We start from the raw sequence: 19,445 nt of genomic DNA on the forward strand, positions 1-19,445 counted from the left end.
TGTTGGGATGTTTTTAACCCAGCATTTTTAGAGTATAATATTTTTTTTGGAAAAAAAAAAGAACTCAATATGATTCCTATTTTTAAGGAGAGGAGAGATCCACGTATTTTACTGGAGTTTCGGAGCAATTGCGTCATCTAGCGGTGATCGAGAGAAGCGCATGCCTCCTGCTGCCACCCGCCACACGAAGATTGAACTTGGCATTCGGATGCGCTTGGAAGGCGTGGTTTTATCTCACTGACACGCGCCTAACATTCTTTCATTGACAATCCGTCGAGCGTACCAGCTAGTGCACGAGCAGCGCATCAATAGCGCACTAATCAAACGGAAAATGATATGAGACGGACGCGCACGCACCAGGTAGGATGTTTATGCCCATGCATTCTCATCTGCAGCTCATACAGGGATATATTACACTGGGGAATTTGCCAACAAGGTCAAGTTATGGTATTTCTATAGGAGTCAAAGACAAGGATTTGTAGATGAATGGGTGGGCTCAAGCGTTTTTTGAGGGGAAAAAGTGAACATTTTCTAAATATGTTCTAATGCAAAGCTTTTTAATTTTCCTAAAAAAAATGTCTATGGTTTTCATAAAGATAATAATGATATTTGCTCAGATTTGAAATTTAAACCAGTTAATCTGGGTTTATTTAATGTATCATAATAATGCATTGGTGCCATTTAGACTTTGTCTGGCTTTTTGTCCTAATGTGTGTGTGTGAATCATGTTTGCCTATATTGTGAGGGACCAACGCACCCACAAAGATAGAAAAACCTGAAATCAGCTATGCTGTGGCAAGGTATACTAAATAATGTTTTTCAATTGTAGATTTAAATGTAGAAGGCAAAATCTTTATACAGGTAACAGATTGTTAAGGTAGAGAATTGAATATCATTAGTTTGAGTATGTGTGTCTGTGTGTGTGTGTGTGTACTCGTAACCCAATTTAAAGATGAGTTTGCTACTGTTTGCAAATGAAACGTGAGTGTCTTTTTGCAAATTACTGCATGCATTGCAATCTGTTGTCGTATTTACAGCCCGAATCAATATGCATGACTTCATCCTGGTAAAATGGATTATTTTAGGGTCATTTGTGCAGTCTTTTGTTAACCGGCTCCATGGAGAGATAATTATAAAGATGCATTTCACTGCCTGGAGTCTGGATGTATGCATGTAATATCTGCTGGATATAGAAATTAATATTTAATATGAGACAGTGACGGCAGAACTTAATAATATTTAATAGTGTGTTCCCCACCCCCAGCCTCCTGCAGATGTGAGCGTCCTCTGAAAGGCTCTCATCAATGACAGGTCACGATTTGAGACATGGCGTAATTGACTTTCATGCTTTTGTCAGGCAATTAGAGTGAATGTTTCCGCAGCGGCCAGTGAATCGCACCAGCTCAGTGTTTTGTTTATTTATTTATTAATTTTGTGTGAGTGTGTGTAATATGGCGCACAGTTTCACACACAGAAAGGAATGAAAAGGAAAAAATGTAAAATATTATACCCACCATACCATAACTAGACAAAAAAAAAAGCATGCTCTGCAGCAAACAGCTTTGTTCATATGCATATTAGTATAGGCATGGTAAAACACTAGTATGCATAGTGAAACATAAGGCTAATGCATGTACACTAAAATTATTTTTCATAGTTTAAATAAAAGATTATTGGAGTATGTTTTACAAAAAAATATGATGAAACAACTTTCACAGAAACTACGTCAGAAATGGCAAGTAACTATGAATTAAACAGGAAATTTTGAAGAAAGACAAAAATAGTATTTTCTGTAAAACATACTCCATCTTTAATTAGAACTTTGAAAAAGCATTTTTTACAGTGACTTCAAAATTTTGTATTTAATTCCATGTTACTGTTTTTTGTAATTAATTGTGAGATTTATAGCAATTTCAAAATTGCTTTGAAAGTAAATCCTACACCATTGATTGATTGATTGATTGATTGGTCAATATAACTGGTATTTGCTAATATGTATATAAATATATATATGTATATATGTTGATGGATTTTGCAACGGTTAAGCAGACTAAATATTACTTTAGCTAATCAGCCAAGCGGATATAATTACTGGCTGATATTGACAATTTGAAAATGGCCAAATATCAGCTGACTATACTGCAAAAAATGCATATCTTACTTAGATTTTTAGTCTTGTTTCTAGTCAAAATATGTAAAAATGTTCAAATCAAGATGCATTTACTAGATAAGCAATGTGATGCAAGATATTTGTGATCCTGGACCACAAAACAAGTCATTAGGGTCAATTTTTGAAATTTAGATTTATACATTATATATAATTATATACAACCGATATTACAAAATTGAAAATTTCGAGAAAATCACCTTTAAAGTTGTCCAAATGAAGTTCTTAGCAACGCATATTACTAATCAAAAAAGTTTTGATATATTTATGGTAGGAAATTTGCAAAATATCTTTATGGAACATGACTAAATATCTTATGTCATTTTGTTTTTTTAGTAAATGCATTTTGATTTAATAGTTTTTAGATATTTTGAGTAGAGACAAGTCAAAAATACAAAGCAAGATGAGCATTTTTTTTTTTTTTTTGCAGTGCAATCCATCTGTCCTATATTGGTCTATAAACAAAGCATTCTTAGTGAATTAGTATGATGATTATTATTATAACAAAAAAGGCCTGTTGTTTTATGATGCTTGATGATACTTCTGCATGCTCCGAAAACTATAAAACCCTAAATGCATGTGTATTTTTTGCTTTTGGATTGAGTCTAGCATTGCTCAGTGTTGCTGAAGCTGATCTTTACCGTGAATCAGCTGTGGTTTGGGTTTCACTGTCAGATTTCCATTTTTGAGGCTCCTTGGGGCTATTTGAGTTTCTAAGGTCAAAGACAGAATAATTGCTCAACAGCTCCTTAGAATAGCGAATGATACAGAATATGGTGGGATGAATTTAAATACCGACTTGGTGCCATTAGATGTACTAGTGAAATAGTCATAAAATATATTGCTAATTATCACAGTTTATTGCTTTTATAGTGTAATTGCTTTATTGCTTGATTAATATAAACTTTAGAATCTGATAGTAACCTAAATGTCTTGGTATATCGATAAAATGTGTTGTTATCAGTTATTCTGACTGTGGTGTATTTCTGTTGTGTTTGAAGTATGCCAGCAAACTACTTTTAGGACCAACTATTAATTTTCTGGAGCATCACATACCAATTAAAATCTCTTGGATATTTAGAATATTTCCAGTATATTGACTCACTGCATATACAGTATCTCACAAAAGTGAGTACACCCATCACATTTCAGCAAACATTTTAGTATATCCTCTCAAGGGAAAATACTATAGAAATGAAATTTGGATTTATTTTAGAGTAGTCAATGTGCAGCTTTTATAGCAGTATAAATTTACCGTTCTCTAACAATAACTCAACATAAAGCCATTATTGTCAAAATACCTGGTAACAAAAGTGAGTACACCCTAAGTGATAACAGCAGTATGTTGTTTAACCATGCAAAGCCGCATGTCCTATTCATCATGTTTATGTTTTGTCTGCTTGACAGGACCATACAAAGTTGTGTATCTTGTATTAGAGCAGTTAAAATTAGGTGCTTTAAGTACAAATCTGTCATACTGACCACTGGATGTTCAACATGGCATCTCATGGCAAAGAACTCTCTGAGGATTTGAGAATTAGAATTGTTGCTCTCCATTAAGATGGCTAAGGCTATTAGAGGTTCAGTAACACCCTAAAACCAATTACACTACAGTGGTCAGGGTCAAACACAGGTTTTCCCAGATGGGATTCATTCGGAACAGGCCTGAAGTTGAGCACTCATTATGTGCATCAGGAGCAGAACCTGGCTTCAATAAAACAGATGCATGAGTGCTGCCAGCATTGCTTTAAAGATTGCAGAAGTAGAAGTTCAGCTTGTCAGTGCTCAGACCATACACTGCACACTACAACAAGTCAGTTTGTATAGGCTTCGTCCCAAAAAGAACCCTCATCTGAAGCTGGCTCAAAAGAAAGCCTGCAAACAGTTTGCTGAAGACAACCAGTCCAAAAGCATGAATTACTGGAACCATGTCCTGTGGTCTGATGAGACTATAAGATAAAATTGTTTGGCCCAGACAGTGTCCAGCATATGTGGCCAGACCTGAACCCTATTACACTATTCAAGCGTAAGGTGGAGAAGCAAAATGTGTCTAACATCCAGCAGCTCCGTGAGGAGTGGAAGAGGATCCCAGCAACAACCTGTGCAGCTCTGGTCAATTCCATGCCCAGGACGATTAAGGCAGTGCCAGATAACAATGGTGCTAACACAATATATTGACACATTGGACAAGTTCATTTAGGGTGTACTCACTTTTGTTGCCAGCTATTTTGACAATAATGGCTGTATGTTGAGCAATTTTCAGGGGACAAGAAAATCTATACTGCTATACAAGCTGCATATTGACTACTCTAAAATATATCCAAGCTTAATTTCTATAGTATTGTCCCTTGCAAAGAAATACTAAAATGGTTGCTAAAGTGTCAGGGATGTACTTACTTTTTTGAGATATTGTATATGACATAAAACAGTCTTTTTTTATATTTTAATGTACAAAGAAAATGTATTTTTACCAATTTCATTTACAGTTAATTAAATTGTTTCTAATGCATTAGGACATACTATTTAAAATGCAATTAAATCCTAATAAATAATTTATATTATAAATATATTATTTAAAAAAATATATATGTTTTTCGTTGTTTGTTATCTTTTTATGTGTGTTGGTAGTTTGCAAAAGAAATCCCCTTTAAAATTGTTGTAATGAAGTTCTTAGCAATGCATATTACTAGTCAAAAATGATCTTTCGATGTATTTACTGTAGAAAATTAACTAAATATCTTCATGGAACATGATCTTTACTTAATATCCTATGATATTTGGCATAAAAGAAAAATTGATAATTTTCACCCATACAATGTATTGTTGGCTATTGCTACAAATAAACCCGTGCTACTTTTGACTGGTTTTATGGTCCAGGGTCACATATATACATGTGACAGACACAAAATTAACCATTTTTCTAAATAATTTATAAGCCTGTGTTGTACAGAGCAATTGATGTCACAAAAACAGTTTTTCTATTGATGTAATGCTTGGCTGAACAAGTAAAGGATGACACTGCTACGAGTACTGGCTTATGATGGATTAGTTGTACTTTTTGTTTCATTTTAGTGGAACTTCCTATTGAGCTGTTCCGTACAGTTATAAATAACCACAAACGTTTGCACTGAATCACTGGAACACGCTCATATTTTTCGTTCTCATTATATTTTGTTTCAGTCTCTTGTGTTTCTCATAACTGTGTATATGGTTTGCAGATAAATGTCAGATTCTAACACAATTCATTCATGATGATCATAAGAAGACAGCAGTCTTGTTTATCTAAACCTATTTTTATCTCTCTGCTCTAGGGAAGCCTTGGAGGGGACAATATCAGGCTTTCATTGGGGACACAAACTGAGTTTGGAATATTTTGACTTAAATAAAAGAGATTCAACATGGAAAATGTGCCAAATCCCAAAAGGACTGTCACTGTCCAGATGATGCCGCAGCTCGCCAGTATAGACGTGCTGGGAAATAAGGAGTTAAATGCTAACTGGGACATTGAGCCAAAGTTAACCTTAAATCAGGATTGCTCCTCTGGCCAAAAAACTAAACCAGATCAGGATAATATGCACCTCAAGTCCTCCATCAAAGATTCCCAAACCACTCTTCTTGAAGGGACTGTCCTTGAAGACAAAAACATGTCATCCAATGACAGCGAAGATCACAGGCAACCTCAAAATAGTCACGCAAACATGAAAACGTCAGGTCAGTGTGCCAAGAAAGCTGAAGGTAGAAAAACTGAACGTGACACGAATTCAAATTTGAAAACCGTCCTTTCAACATCCAGCCCACCACCTACAATGACATGTAACAGGGAGAAAAACGGCAATAGCACAACAAAGACACTTGAAAACGAACATCATGAGCCCGAAGCATCAGTAGCTGAAGAAACTAGTGCAATCAAAGAGACACTTCACAATCAAATGCCAAGCCAGACTCAGGCCTCCCTTCAAAAAGATTCATCTCCCAGCACCAATAACACAATCAAAGACACATCACTTTTATCTCAATCAAAAGATGCAGGATGCACCACCAGCATAACCATCAGCAGTACTTCATCTGAACTGGTATCCACCACCAATCATTCACAAGTTGCAACAACCGAAACATCTCAACCAGCATCTGGGACAAGTATCAAAACCCCACAACCACCCGAGATCCATCATACGCCCACTAAAGAGGACAAATCTAGTAATGACTGCATAAAGAAGGATTTTAAACCACCAGGAACCTCTCAAGAAACTTCTTGCAATGCAAGTCACTCAATCCACACGGACGTGATTGATGAAGAAGTCCAAACGCAAGAAGCTTCTTCTGAAGAGCAGAAGCCAGTCCACTGCAAACTCTACCGTGAAGCTTCTACCATGACTTCAGCTGCTGAGTTACCCGGCACGCAACGTCATGACGCGGAGGTGCAGGCGGTGGCTACGCTCCGCAGTCAATCTACAGCCACTAGCCCTGGTCTTCTATCTCAACAACCCCATCGGAGGTCAGTTGGCTTGCTGCCTGAGGAGACTGAGAGTATAGCAGTGGTCATTGAGGTGAAGACCACCTCAGAGATTTCTTGCAACACACCATCTGTTGTTTCATCCAGTACAAAGCCTCCACAGTCAGGCACAGTGATGGTGCACGTGGACGCTGACCTTCAGGAAGAGTCCAAGCTTGGGGCCAAGCCTAAGGAGCCTCTACATAACAGCCAAAAAGGATTTTCACCACTTCAACCGGTTTATCAAATCAATATCGAGACTTGCGGCCAAACCAAACAATCAGACAAGACCCCCAGTCACCTTCAGACTCAAGGTTCAGCTGCATCTGGTTCTCAAAATGCGACCTGTGTGCAGGAACCCAAAGCAACAGAAAAATCAGCCAAGCCTCCTGCATCTAAACCCAAGCTGCCTAAGGAGGCAAAATCTGCAAAACCTCCAACGGACATCACAACAGCTACACCTCCAACTTCTAGCTCCACACCGCAGAGCAAAAAGACTGACCGGAAACAGCAGAAAGCGTCTAAGTTGGAGTCTGAGAAAGATGGCCAAAAGGCCAAGCAATCGAAGAGCGTGCATGATGTTGTGTGGGACGAGCAGGGGATGACGTGGGAGGTATATGGAGCATCGGTAGATCCCGAGTCGCTGGGTTTTGCCATTCAAAGTCATCTGCAGTGCAAAATCAAGGAGCATGAGAAGAAGATCATCGCCCAGACAGTTTTCAGAAAGTCGTTGTCTTCACCGCCAGACAAGAAGAGCAAGAGAAGGCAGGTTAATATTAACTTCAGGTCCATGTTTCAAAATGTTCGCCGGCCAAATTGTTGCGCGCGGCCGTCGGTGCTCGAATGAAAGACTTTTGAGTTGTCATCTTCGATGTGATCTTCCATGAGAATGTGCGAAGCATGTTGGGAGATTTTTCTCAGTTGTTTTTTGATGAGTTTGTTAAATATAGAAACTAATGGTGATTTGAGTGTTACATGGAGAACAGTAATCTTAAAGAAAATATTTTTAGAAAAAGATGAAATTATTTATGGTGATAGTAAAGCTATGATGTTTAGAGTGCAATGGCAATAATTATAATAATTAATATAACTGTAATGATAATATGTAGTATCTGCATGTTTATTAGTTCAGAATGGCAGTCTTCTAACTACCCAAGATTATGCACTGTATTGACAAGCAGATGTATGCATATAATATTTTTAACTGACTTTGTTTAGTTGACTCTTGATCTTTTTAAAGTTTCCAAGTCGTAGATATTTGTTTTGCATTATTTAATTTGTAACATACTAATTTATTGTGAATATTTCAACTTTTTTATTTAATTTAGAAAAAATTGTGCTTGTTGCCATACTTGTTGTAAACTGAGCCCGTTTCTGTTCAAAGATGAATATGATTTTATATTAAAATGAGAACAAAAGCAGTTACTGCGTTTACAGCAATCAATGCAGTTTGTGGGTGTTGGTTAGTTAGCATCGAAATTAACATACTGTATATTACATCACTGACAGCGTTCACTAATATAACTCACAATAATGTGGAAATAATGATGCTAATGAGACACTTAAAGATACATCAGGGATTCAGGGGGGTTTAAACATCTGTTAGGCCTACATGAGTTCGATCTCATGTGTATGTCATTTGCAAATGCTGTATAATAAAAACAGATCTACATCATTCATATTTAGATCATTTGTGACCCTAGACCACAAAACCAGTCGTAAGTAGCACGGGTATGTTTGCAGCAATAGGCAACAATACATTGTACATTGTTTTATGCCAAAAATCAATAGGGTATTAAGTAAAGATTATGTTCCATGAAAATATTTTGTAAAATTCCTACCATAAATATATCAAAAGTTAATTGTTAATTAGTAATATGCATTGCTAAGAACTTAATTTGGACAAATTTAAAGGCGATTTTACCCTCAGAATTTCCAATTTTCCAATTTCCAACAAACCATACATCAATAAAAAGCTTTTTTAGCTTATTTATTCAGCTTTCAGCTGATATATAAATCTCAATTAAAAAAAATTGACCCTTTTGACAGGTTTTGTGCTCCAGTGTCACATTTGAGAATTTCTCTTGGCTTTGCACAGCTGTAAACCGTATTCGTGTTTCCCATATCTTACGAGTATTGACCCAGTCATATTTAAATAGCAATTTCAATTACCACGTCTGCTTTTTCACTTTCTCTGCGTCGCATATGTAGCAAGCCAAAACTCAAATGGAATCGCAATTCCCTTTGTATTTCCATTTCCGATGCCTTACATGGAAACCTGTCAATCACTGTCAAGGGTGGGATTATGCTATGGGGCGTGTTCGTGTTGGGACCTGACGTCACTCACAGTCGACCGCATTTGGCGAGACAGTCCTCGCTGCAGCCTGTAGCGCGATGACTTAGCTGGATCAGGTCCAATACGTACTGGACGTTTTTTATTTATTTATTTATTTTTTTTATTGCCAAGGCGGTACGATTTGGTCATGAGATCAAGTTGCAAGTTCCAAAAATCCTTCAAGTCAGACCCAATTATCTAAGGTAAAATTCAAGTACAAATGGTATTAATTATGCACTTAAGTTTAGTAATTAACGTATAACCCTAAGTATGAGAAATGGTAATGATTATGTGCTCATATGGGGTAAAATAGGATTTACTTTCTGTGCTGATGTGATAAAGAAACAGTCAAGGAATGACTGAATGGTTGTATTCATTGGATGCATATACAAAATGCATGTATGAAATCATTCAAAACCATACATTTAATCGGCATATTTAGAATGGACAGTTTCAGGTCGGTACTGTATGCAACCAAATGCAATGCCTCATTTACTGCAGGAAATCTGCAGTTCTCGTAACTGCAAACCCAGCAAGTTCTCATGCATTTACAGTACATATCGTAGTCTATTCCCCTGCATCACTGTAAAAAGCTCTCTTCGGGCCAGCAGCAGCAGCAGGAGATTACATCAGAGCTTCTCCCCGGTTGTCTGATCAGTTTTGCATCAGCTGCCGTCTCCATCACAGCTCCCTTTTGTTTACCTGCTGCTGCTGCATTAAATAATTGGAAGAACTCCAGCACTTCCTCTCATGGCGGTGCTCCCCGTGGAATATTTGCCCTACATATGTTTGTGCAACACACTCACACACCTTGATGTACTCTCTCTGTCCTTCTCCTATACTGTACCTCCCTCATTTGGTCTATACTGTACATATACAGCACTATGCATGAATGCAGTACAGCTTGATGCCACATTATTTTCATTATAAAGCATTATAGGCACAGATGCTCAAATGTTCCATCCTACTTGTTATTTCTTATCCACAATATTAACAGCATGCTGCATTAAACATTTTTACGGAAATATGAAGGCCGGATAAAGAGATAACAGTCTTTATATGAGATACATGGGCATTCTGGTTATGTGGTGACAGCACTGTCACTTCCTATTACCACAATTTGCAAGCAGTACTTTGAGAATATTCAGTCTCCTCATCGGCTCGTATTAAATGTTAAATAAAAAATGTGCAAATAGCTGCAGGGTGACAGACCATCATCTTCTACACGCACCTGATCTCAAGCTGAGACGCCGCCTGCCCTTCACTCTCCTCCTCTTCTTAATTAAATCCTGACAATATGGCGCTCTTCATTCACAGCTTCAGCTCCCAGCTAACAGTGGTGGTCCAAATCAGGTGTCAGTAGCTGTACATTGCACCCCTTACACGTTCCTATAGTAGGTGATATTGATGTAATATTACATGCACTGATCAGCCACAACATTAAAACCATTGACATGTGAATAAAACTGATTATATCGTTACAATGGCACCTCTCAATTAAGCAGCAAGTGAATAGTCAGTTCTTGACTTTTCGTGTTGACAACAGAAAAAATAGGCAAGAGAAAAGTTCTGAGTAAAGGTCACTGCACACCGAGTCTGAAATTTTTTGCATATTTGTCATCCTTTACTATTAAAATGCTTGCTACGGATGCGAAAATGCAGAAAATCAAACCTGATCCGAACTTTTTTTATGACGGATGAAAGGAGGCAGTGTGTAAACATGATTGACACAACACGAGGTTGTATTTATTTTTTAACGTGCAAACATTTTGGACAAAAATTTCTAACTTAAGGTCTTTGCACACTAACTCCGAAATTTTAGTATGCATTTTTTCCGGATTTTTCATATTCGTCATCCTTTCCTATTAAAATGCTTGCTATGGATGAGATTACGTAGAAAATCGAACCTGATCTGACCTTTTTTATGACGGATGAAAGTTTCGGAGGCAGAGTCGACACAGCATGAGGTTTTATTTATTTTGTAACGTGCAAAAAATTTTAGACAAAAATTTCCCCCCAAAAAAAGGCCCAAATAGCGATGGCTAAACAACTAGGTCAGAGCATCTCCAAAACAGCAAGTTTTAGGTGATGCTTCCAGTATGCGGTGGTTATACCTATCAAAAGAAAAACTGGTCAAGCATCAAGGTCATGGGTGCCCAAGATTCATTAACCCATCTGATCCAATCACACAGAATAGATACTTTAGCCAAAATTGCTAAAAATCTTTAATGAGATGTTCACATCCAGAATGAAAATTTCCAGATAATTTACTGTCATCCAAGATGTTCATGTCTTTTCTTCTTCAGTCACAAATAAATTAAGGTTTTTAAGAAAAACATTCCAGAATTTTTCTCCATATAGTGGACTTTAATGGGGATCAACAGGTTGAAGGTCTAAATTGCAGTTTTAACAAAGGTTTGTTCTGAAGGTTTGTTCTGAAGGAGGCTTTGGAAAGCAGTGTCACTGGAAAGCTTGCACTTTAAAGAGTGTTGTCGTTGAGTTGTCATTTCTGGATTTCCAGAGAGAAAATAAGTTCTGCACCGAGTGGCACTTCATTATCTCATGAAGATAATGAAGTGAACTGTGTGCTGCTTTCATAAACACCAGGAATGGCCTGTTATCCAAAGGATTACAGTGTAACGTTCTCACCATGGAAGAGATTTTATCTCTCTGAAATATTTTTGATTAATACTTTTCTCCATGTTCTGGATTTGTTTTTCCAGCACAACCCATAGATGCTCAATCAGCAACACCTTGATCTCTTTGTCATGTTCCTCAAACCAATCTTGAACAATTTTTGCAGTGTGGCAGGGTGCGTTCAAAAACCCTTTCTGTCATGACCAGCATTTAACGAGAAGCTCACTTCCAGAATGTAAATTTCCTGAAATTTACTCAACCCCTTGTCATCCAAGATTTTTCTGTCTTTCTGTCTTCAGACGTTAAGAAATGAAGGTTTTTCACCCTACCCTAACGGTGCGTGACCATTTCTTTCTGACCTTAATGTGATTATGCAATGTGTGAAGATGCACATGCACATCACAAAGCTAGTGCAAGGTGAGTATTTGTGGTTAAAATGTATGTTTGTTTGTTTTTTTTGTTTTTTTTTGAAGAAAATGACCAATTGTTATACTAGATAAGACCCTTATTCCTCAGCTGGGATCATGTAGAGCCCTTTGAAGCTGCATTGAAACTGCAATTTGGACCTTCAACCTGTTGGACCCCATTGAAGTCCACTATATGGAGAAAAATCCTGGTTAATTTCTTTGTGTCTGAAGACAGAAAGACATAAACATCTTGGATGACATGGGTGTGAGTAAATTTTCAGGAAATTTTAATTCTGGAAGTGAACTTCTCCTTTAATGCAGGTCATGACATAAAGGGTTTTTGAATAGGCACACTGCAAAAATTGTTCAAGATGTGTTTGAGGAAAGTGACAAAGAGATCAAGGTGTTGCCTTGGCCTTCAAATTCTCTAGATCTCAATCCCGATTGAGCATCTATGGGATGTGCTGGACCAACAAATCCAGAACATGGAGAAAAGTATTAATCAAAAATACTTCAGAGAGATGAAACCTCTCCCATGGTGAGAAGGTTACACTGTAATCTCTCGGATAACAGGCCATTCCAGGCATTTATGAGAGCAACACAGTTCCTCATTATCATCATGAGATAATGAAGTGCCACTCAGTGCAGAAGTTATTTTCTCTCCAGAATTCCAGAAAGAACCTCAACGGCACTCTTTGAAGAGCGAGCCAGATAGTGACACTGCTTTCCAAAGGCTCCTTCAGAACAAACCTCTGGTTGAGCGACTGAGCATATATGGGCCGCCTCAATGAAAGGGGCTCTTTAAAAAGACCCTCTTTCATTTCATTCGCTCCGTTCAATGCCCGAGCAAACAGGCCTTGACAGTATGTGTGGCACAGCAAGCTGTTCTTTTTTCTCTCTCTTCAAACACAAAGTGTTCATTCAATTGCTGGCCCTTAGGGTGTTTATTTTTAGACCCAATAGATCCAGGTATTTGTATGAACTCAGAAGCATTGTGTCCAGACATGTAGGGAAACCTTAAAGGGATAGTTTTAGCTAAAAATAAAAATTTGGTCATCATTTACTCACCTTCATGCCATTCTGTGAAGCTATTTTGAAAAATAATTTTATACAGTTACAATCTGGGTCCAAAACAACACTGGGAAATTTAGTTTTTGAATGAAATATGTGACCCTGGACCACAAAACCAGTTACCAGTGAAAAAAATCGAAATACTAAGAAAATCGCCTTTAAAGTTGTCCAAATGAAGCTCTTAGCAATGCATATTAATAATCAAAAATTTAGTTTTGATATATTTACAGTAGGAAATTCACAACATATCTTCATGGAACATGATCTTTACTTAATATCCTAATGATTTTTGGCATAAAAGAAAAATTTATAATTTTGACCCATACAATGTATTTTTTGGCAACTTATGACTGGTTTTGTGGTCCAGGGTCACATATCTCATTAAATGACTAACCAACCAGACAGTGAAATTACTAATACATTAAAGGTTAAGTATACAACTAATTATTTCACCCTTAATAGTATTACTAAACAAAGTCTAGAAGTGGTCTACAACCAAGATACGTCTTATGTAGTTAATCATTTGAGACTGTAATCATTGCTTTCACTTCACCGATAAAGGTTCCTAGATAAAACCAGTCCGATTTCCTAAATTTACAACCTGACCTGTCACACACGCAGTAAAATGCATTAAGGAGACACTTGCAGAAATTGCTTTTGTGGAGTCGCACAGCAAACCCACTGAGAGTAAAGTACGGCTCTACAAAGGTCAACACAACATTATAAATATTAGACCATCTGTGAGAAGAATGTAACTCGGTCAGCTCCGGCTGAAGACCCCATTTATCTGTTTCTGGCTGGAGAACCCTGAGGAACATCAGGACAGATGACATCTAAGAAAGGTCTAACAACATTAGAGAAGAGCTTGATCTTCCTCTTTATAGCCCTAACCGCAGTCACTATTGGAATCGTTGTGGTGTTTGTCATTGAGAGGAACAACTCTAATCCAAAAGGTAAGTTATTACTGCTGCAAATCCAGATATAATCAAGATAATTAGTCTTGCATACATAGTTAACTCTGACTTACACTCTGATATAAAGCATTGCAGTGGTACTAAATAAAACAATAGAAAATGTGTAATTATTTATGATTCTACGGGACTATAATGTCAAATCAATAGACCTAATCAATGGCACAAAGTCGTTTACTTGGCAAACAACCACTCTATAATGAATCTCTGCTGCTTAACATTCATGAAAATAAGTTTTTTTTTAACGCTATAGATTAAAACCTAATCCAAATGATTTCCTTGCACTCTTCTTTTGCCATCCGGCTGCTGGTGTTCATTATAAACTACAACTATGAAGTTACTTTTGAACGATTGAGGTTATTGATAAAACTTTAAATTACTTCTCAGCACAAAATGAATATACGTTCAGTTGAATCAGCCTCAATTGTGAAATCTCTGGCATACAGTGCATACAATGCAGCACTTTCCTCTTCAGAAAGCACTAGAAAGCAGCATATACATGTAAATTATGTAGCTAAACTGTATAATAGTCTCAAAAATAGCTTTCTGTAATCACTTTCTGCTTCCAGAAGGAATTTTTCACACTGGTGCACAATAATGAAAAATGTTCATATGAGTAAAATTACACTTCAAGTAAAGCTGAAGTTTCACTTGTACAATGCTTATGTTCCACATAATCATTAAGCTTAAGAGTATTTTTGCTTCTCTGATGATGACTGCAGTGCAATATATACAGGTACTAGAACACACACATTATCCTTTCCCTTCAAATTCGGTTACCAGGCTAAAACTGCATTATGTTCCCACGAGCCTGAATCCAAGAAATAGCTTCACCTGCAGGGTGCTGCTGAGGAAATCAATCTGTTTACACAGGCAATGTCAAATTCTATTCCTCGCTCTGTCTCTGTCCACAGAGGATGAGATCAATACGGGATGTGGGAGTCTGCAGGAGCTGACAGCTTCCTCTGGGGAATTCTCCAGTGGGAATTACCCCAGCAGTTACGACAATGGCATGAGCTGCAGTTGGCACATTACAGTAGAAGCCAATAAGGTACTGGATGACACTTACCTCAGCTCATTAGCCGTTAGCTGCTCATTAGTACACTGTAAGGTTTAAATGACCTACATGCTTTGGTTTCTGAAAACGCTGAAAATTTGGCTTCAAACTCTTAAAGAGGTCATCAGATGCCCAATTTCCACAAGTACATATGATTCTTAGGGTCTTAATGAAAATTCTATAATATACTTTGGTTAAAAATTCCTGATGGTACCGTGTCAAAATCAGCTCTGCAAAAAATCAACTAATTTTATTGCATGGTCCTTTAAATGCAAATGAGCTCTGCTCGCCCCGCCCCTCTCTGCCTGGGATGATGAGCCGTAATGTTTACTTTAGCCGCGTTTAGCCACATTTAGCGGCAAAACATATCAACAAGCACATTATTAAGAAAGGTAATTTGCAAAGATGCATAAAAAACCCTTATACTCACTTCTGCTGTGGGTGAAGCTGTATCAGGAATGATTCGCACGAGACGCATATGTAGATCGGTATCGGCACTTTCCTTTTAAAAACTAAAGTAACGTTATCCTCTGCAACTTTAGCGGCTCAGATGTTGGGAGTAAATGACGAATGCTATGTTCATTATTACATCCAACAACAGAACACCTCAATTGCTCAATCTGAGACATTCTTGTCTTCCCCTGCACCTGAGTCTCACAATGGCGATCGGAGTCGGACTGTTTCAGCTCGGTGAGGGCAGGTCTAAGGTAAGGAACTCATGTCAATCAACTATCGTGGGAGCAGCCTCTATCAGTCTGTCGTCACACCCACAAGAAGCTGAGAATGACCTGATTTTAAAAAGGGTATATTACTTTTAAAGATTAACAAAATACCACTGTGTGGATTTTTATCATTGTAGGGTGGTTGTGTACAAACTGCCAACACACATTAATGTTCAAACAACATGTAAAAGTTAGTTTTGCATCCGATGACACCTTTAAAGGGGTCATATGATGCGGTTTCTTGTTTTCCTTTGTCTTTGGAGGGTTACAAGCTGTTTGTGTATAGATAAGATCTGTAAAGTTGCAAAGCTTAAAGTTTCAAAACCAAAGAGATATTTATTATAAAAGTTAAGACTCAACCACACCTTCCTAAAAACAGCTCGTTCAAACATGCCCCCGCTTGTCCACGTCACGGAGAGAGTATATGGAAAGTATATGTATATATTGTAAAAGACAGTATGAGTCATTATAAATGAGTCATTATAATCAGTAGTTAAGACCCCACTGGATGCAACAAATGCCTAGTTTATAATGGGTTTTATTGTTTCTGTCTCGTCGCACCGAGAAACAGCGTCCCTAACATGGTTAGGGATGTAATATTTCCATCACACACTTGAGGTATTCGGCCAATCACAATGCACCGGATAACTGGCCAATCAGAGAACACCTCGGTTTCCATCATCTATGACTTTTGTAAAAATCAAAGCTTTGCAGAAAGGCGGGGCAGAGAGGAGCAACAATAATGTACAGTATGTGGAAAAAAATGTTTTTTGAACCTCAAACCACATAAACACATCGCATTACAACAAATACACTAAATAATGCTCTTTTTAGCAACATCATATGACCCCTTTAAAATTGTGCCTTTAATCTAATATTAAAATATTAAGTAATGGGACACCAATTTGTACCTTGTTTCTTCAGGTGATCCATCTCTGGTTTGAAGACTTCTCTATACAGGTCTCCAACACGTGTGAGGCCGACTTCATCACTCTCAAGGACGAATTGGGCATTATTGGTGAGTCTTGTGCTGTGGCTGGTCATCATTTTGGCGAAACCATTTCACTTCCCTGCAGAGAGTCAGGAAAAGAAATCACTGTAAGTTAATTACCATGAGCGCAGAAGTGATCTTCCTGCATTTATTCCAGAGGGCATGAGGCAATTAACTTCTAACAGATTGACTGAATGTTACCGGTCACCATTTTTTGGCCGTTGGGCCATTGCTTATGCTGAGCGTGTCTTGACAATTTTCAGTTTGAATAAGAGGTGCACAACAAAACTGAGATTGGCCACTCTACACTCACATAAAGGTGCTTCACGATGCCATAGAAGAATCCTTTTTGTATAAATGGTTCCATAATGAACCTTTAACATCTGAAGAACATTTCTGTTTCACAAAAGGTTCTTTGTGGTGAAAGAAGGTTCTTCAGATTATAAAAAGGTAAGAAAGAGATGGTTCTTTAAAGAACCTTTGACTGAATGGTTCTTCTATGGCATCACTGTGAAGAACCTTTTAAAGCATCTTTATTTTTAGGAGTGTACCTAAAGTAAAAGCGCTGTATTTTCTTGGGTATTCTAGTCTGGCGGTTATCAACTAGTGGGTCTCAACCTCAAAATGGAATATTAATGCATGCAATCAAATCAGATGACTACAGTCAAACCAAAATTTAACCAGACACTTTTAACATTTCTCACAGTTTATTCAGTAGAGTTTAGAAAATGGTAATAAAATATGACAAGTACTTGAGATAAACTGTGTCAGAACAAATTAATCTTGATAATGTCAGATAACTTTGATAGAAAAGTATGTAATGGAGTACAACCAACTAAAAGGTGTAAAAAGGTCATATTAGCAATTCAAGAAAAAAAAAAACACTTGGTCAGGTCAAAGTTTTGTCCCAAATCTTTTGCAATTTTACTGGTAGTTCACTGTATAATGAATATTTGGGTGCAATATGTCACAGTTTACTTTATTTTGCTATACTCACTTACATAAATGAACTATAGTGTCCTGGTACTACTGGTGTCTGAATAATTTTTGGTTTGACTGTATGTAATATTACATAGTGAGGATAGCAAACTAGAAACATATGAGAAAACGTAAGAGAAAATATTTGTTGTTAATGTCAAAGGCTATGTTCAACTAAAATCAGTGTTTTGACACAAATTCAGTCTCTTGGAAAAAGCAGATGGCAACATGGACAAGAAATTTAAGAGCATTAAAGGTGCGCTTTATTTTACAGTGTCCTTGTCACAGTGTAATTATACATTTAAGTACTGGGTAATATTAATGAACCTGTACTTGGTTTAGGGTTATTGCATGAAATTATTGCTTTATGCATAATTTACTATATGGAATGTAACAAGGACATTGTAAAATAAAATGTTTCCAACTTTTGTTTTATTGCTATTTCATTGACATTGTAAAGATTTCTCTTTGGACTACTCATGTGAATTTCATGAATAAAATGTATTTTATACCCCAAAACAGCGAAAATAACCCTAATGCATCCAGATGGTGTTTTGTAATGAAGTTTTTTCTTTTCTTTTTTCTTTCTTTTTAAATCAAATGTAAATTCATGTCCTTGTCACATTTTCTTGGTTAAATAAACATTTCTTACACTATCAGAAAAACAATTATATTTTTTTATTTTTACATTAAAAATGTAATCACTGGCTCCCTTGCCTCCTCAGAGCAAATGCCCTTGATACATACAAACTTTAAATATTGTACTTTTTTAATTACGGTAAGGGCAATTTGGTGGGAATACATGCTTAATTTTCATTATAAAATGTATAAATAAATGTCAAAATAATGCAAAATAATCATAATAGTCCTACAGTAAACTTCATATTTGTTTCTTCTGCAGAGAAGTACTGTGGCTATTCTCTGCCTAAACCAATAGTGTCGTTAGGAAACACCATTTATGTGTATTTTGACACCAACGACAGATACACAGAGAGGGGATTCAAAGCCCTGTACCGCGCTGTGGCCCCTGAGACAACGTCAGGTAAAGACAATGAGCATTACAAAATGACTTAATTACATAACAGTACTATCAACACTGTGGAAAAACATTTCAGATTGAACAAAACATGTCTGCTGCACCTTTCATATCATCATTTAGTGACTGTATCTTACTCTCCCAGATACTGAGAGGCTGTTATATGTGTCTCGCTGCAGCTGACCTAGAAAGAGACGCAGCGCGTTAGTGTGTGTGTGTGTGTGTGTGTGTGTGTAACTGGGGTGTATTGGGAGGGGGGACTGTCAGAATACCCTTTTGGTGTCTCTCTTTGCAGCTAAATCTCTCTCGTTCCCATGCTTCTAGAAATAGTTGGGGCTGGTGGCGTTCTTCAAGGTGACCGTGGGGAGCTGTTGACCCCTGGCTTTCCTGCACAACACTATGAGAATGGCGCGCTCTACCAGGTGCTTCCAATGATCAATATGACCTCTACACCTGCTCCTGATTTATCACAATCTGTCTTTTTCCAGTTTGTTCTCTGGAGTCTGTATCTTTGCCCTTCTCCACCTACAATTCGATTGCTCTACACACTGCCTGTTCAATATCTGCTGCTTTACTCATGC

The 19,445-nt window shown here is 37.3% G+C and overlaps 2 protein-coding genes across 2 annotated transcripts in view; both read left to right on the forward strand.

The window, feature by feature from the left end:
* The first annotated feature begins 223 nt into the window (after positions 1-223).
* gprin3b (GPRIN family member 3b) lies at positions 224-8,080 on the forward strand. The gene is made up of 2 exons (XM_073843086.1): positions 224-360; positions 5,479-8,080. Exon 2 carries the CDS (start codon positions 5,566-5,568, stop codon positions 7,504-7,506), a length of 1,941 nt encoding a protein of 646 aa, XP_073699187.1. The 5' UTR covers positions 224-360; positions 5,479-5,565; the 3' UTR covers positions 7,507-8,080.
* Positions 8,081-13,760: 5,680 nt separating this feature from the next.
* Positions 13,761-19,445, forward strand: part of LOC141337203 (ovochymase) — a 34,200-nt gene continuing 28,515 nt past the window's right edge. The window contains exons 1-5 of the mRNA XM_073842978.1: positions 13,761-14,062; positions 14,995-15,131; positions 16,784-16,877; positions 18,730-18,870; positions 19,189-19,286. Of these exons, the coding sequence (XP_073699079.1) occupies positions 13,936-14,062; positions 14,995-15,131; positions 16,784-16,877; positions 18,730-18,870; positions 19,189-19,286 (597 nt within the window). The 5' untranslated portion in view covers positions 13,761-13,935. The remainder of the gene's footprint in view (positions 14,063-14,994; positions 15,132-16,783; positions 16,878-18,729; positions 18,871-19,188; positions 19,287-19,445) is intronic.

Source organism: Garra rufa, chromosome 6 (genome assembly GCF_049309525.1).
Source record: "Garra rufa chromosome 6, GarRuf1.0, whole genome shotgun sequence".
Taxonomy (NCBI): domain Eukaryota; kingdom Metazoa; phylum Chordata; class Actinopteri; order Cypriniformes; family Cyprinidae; genus Garra; species Garra rufa.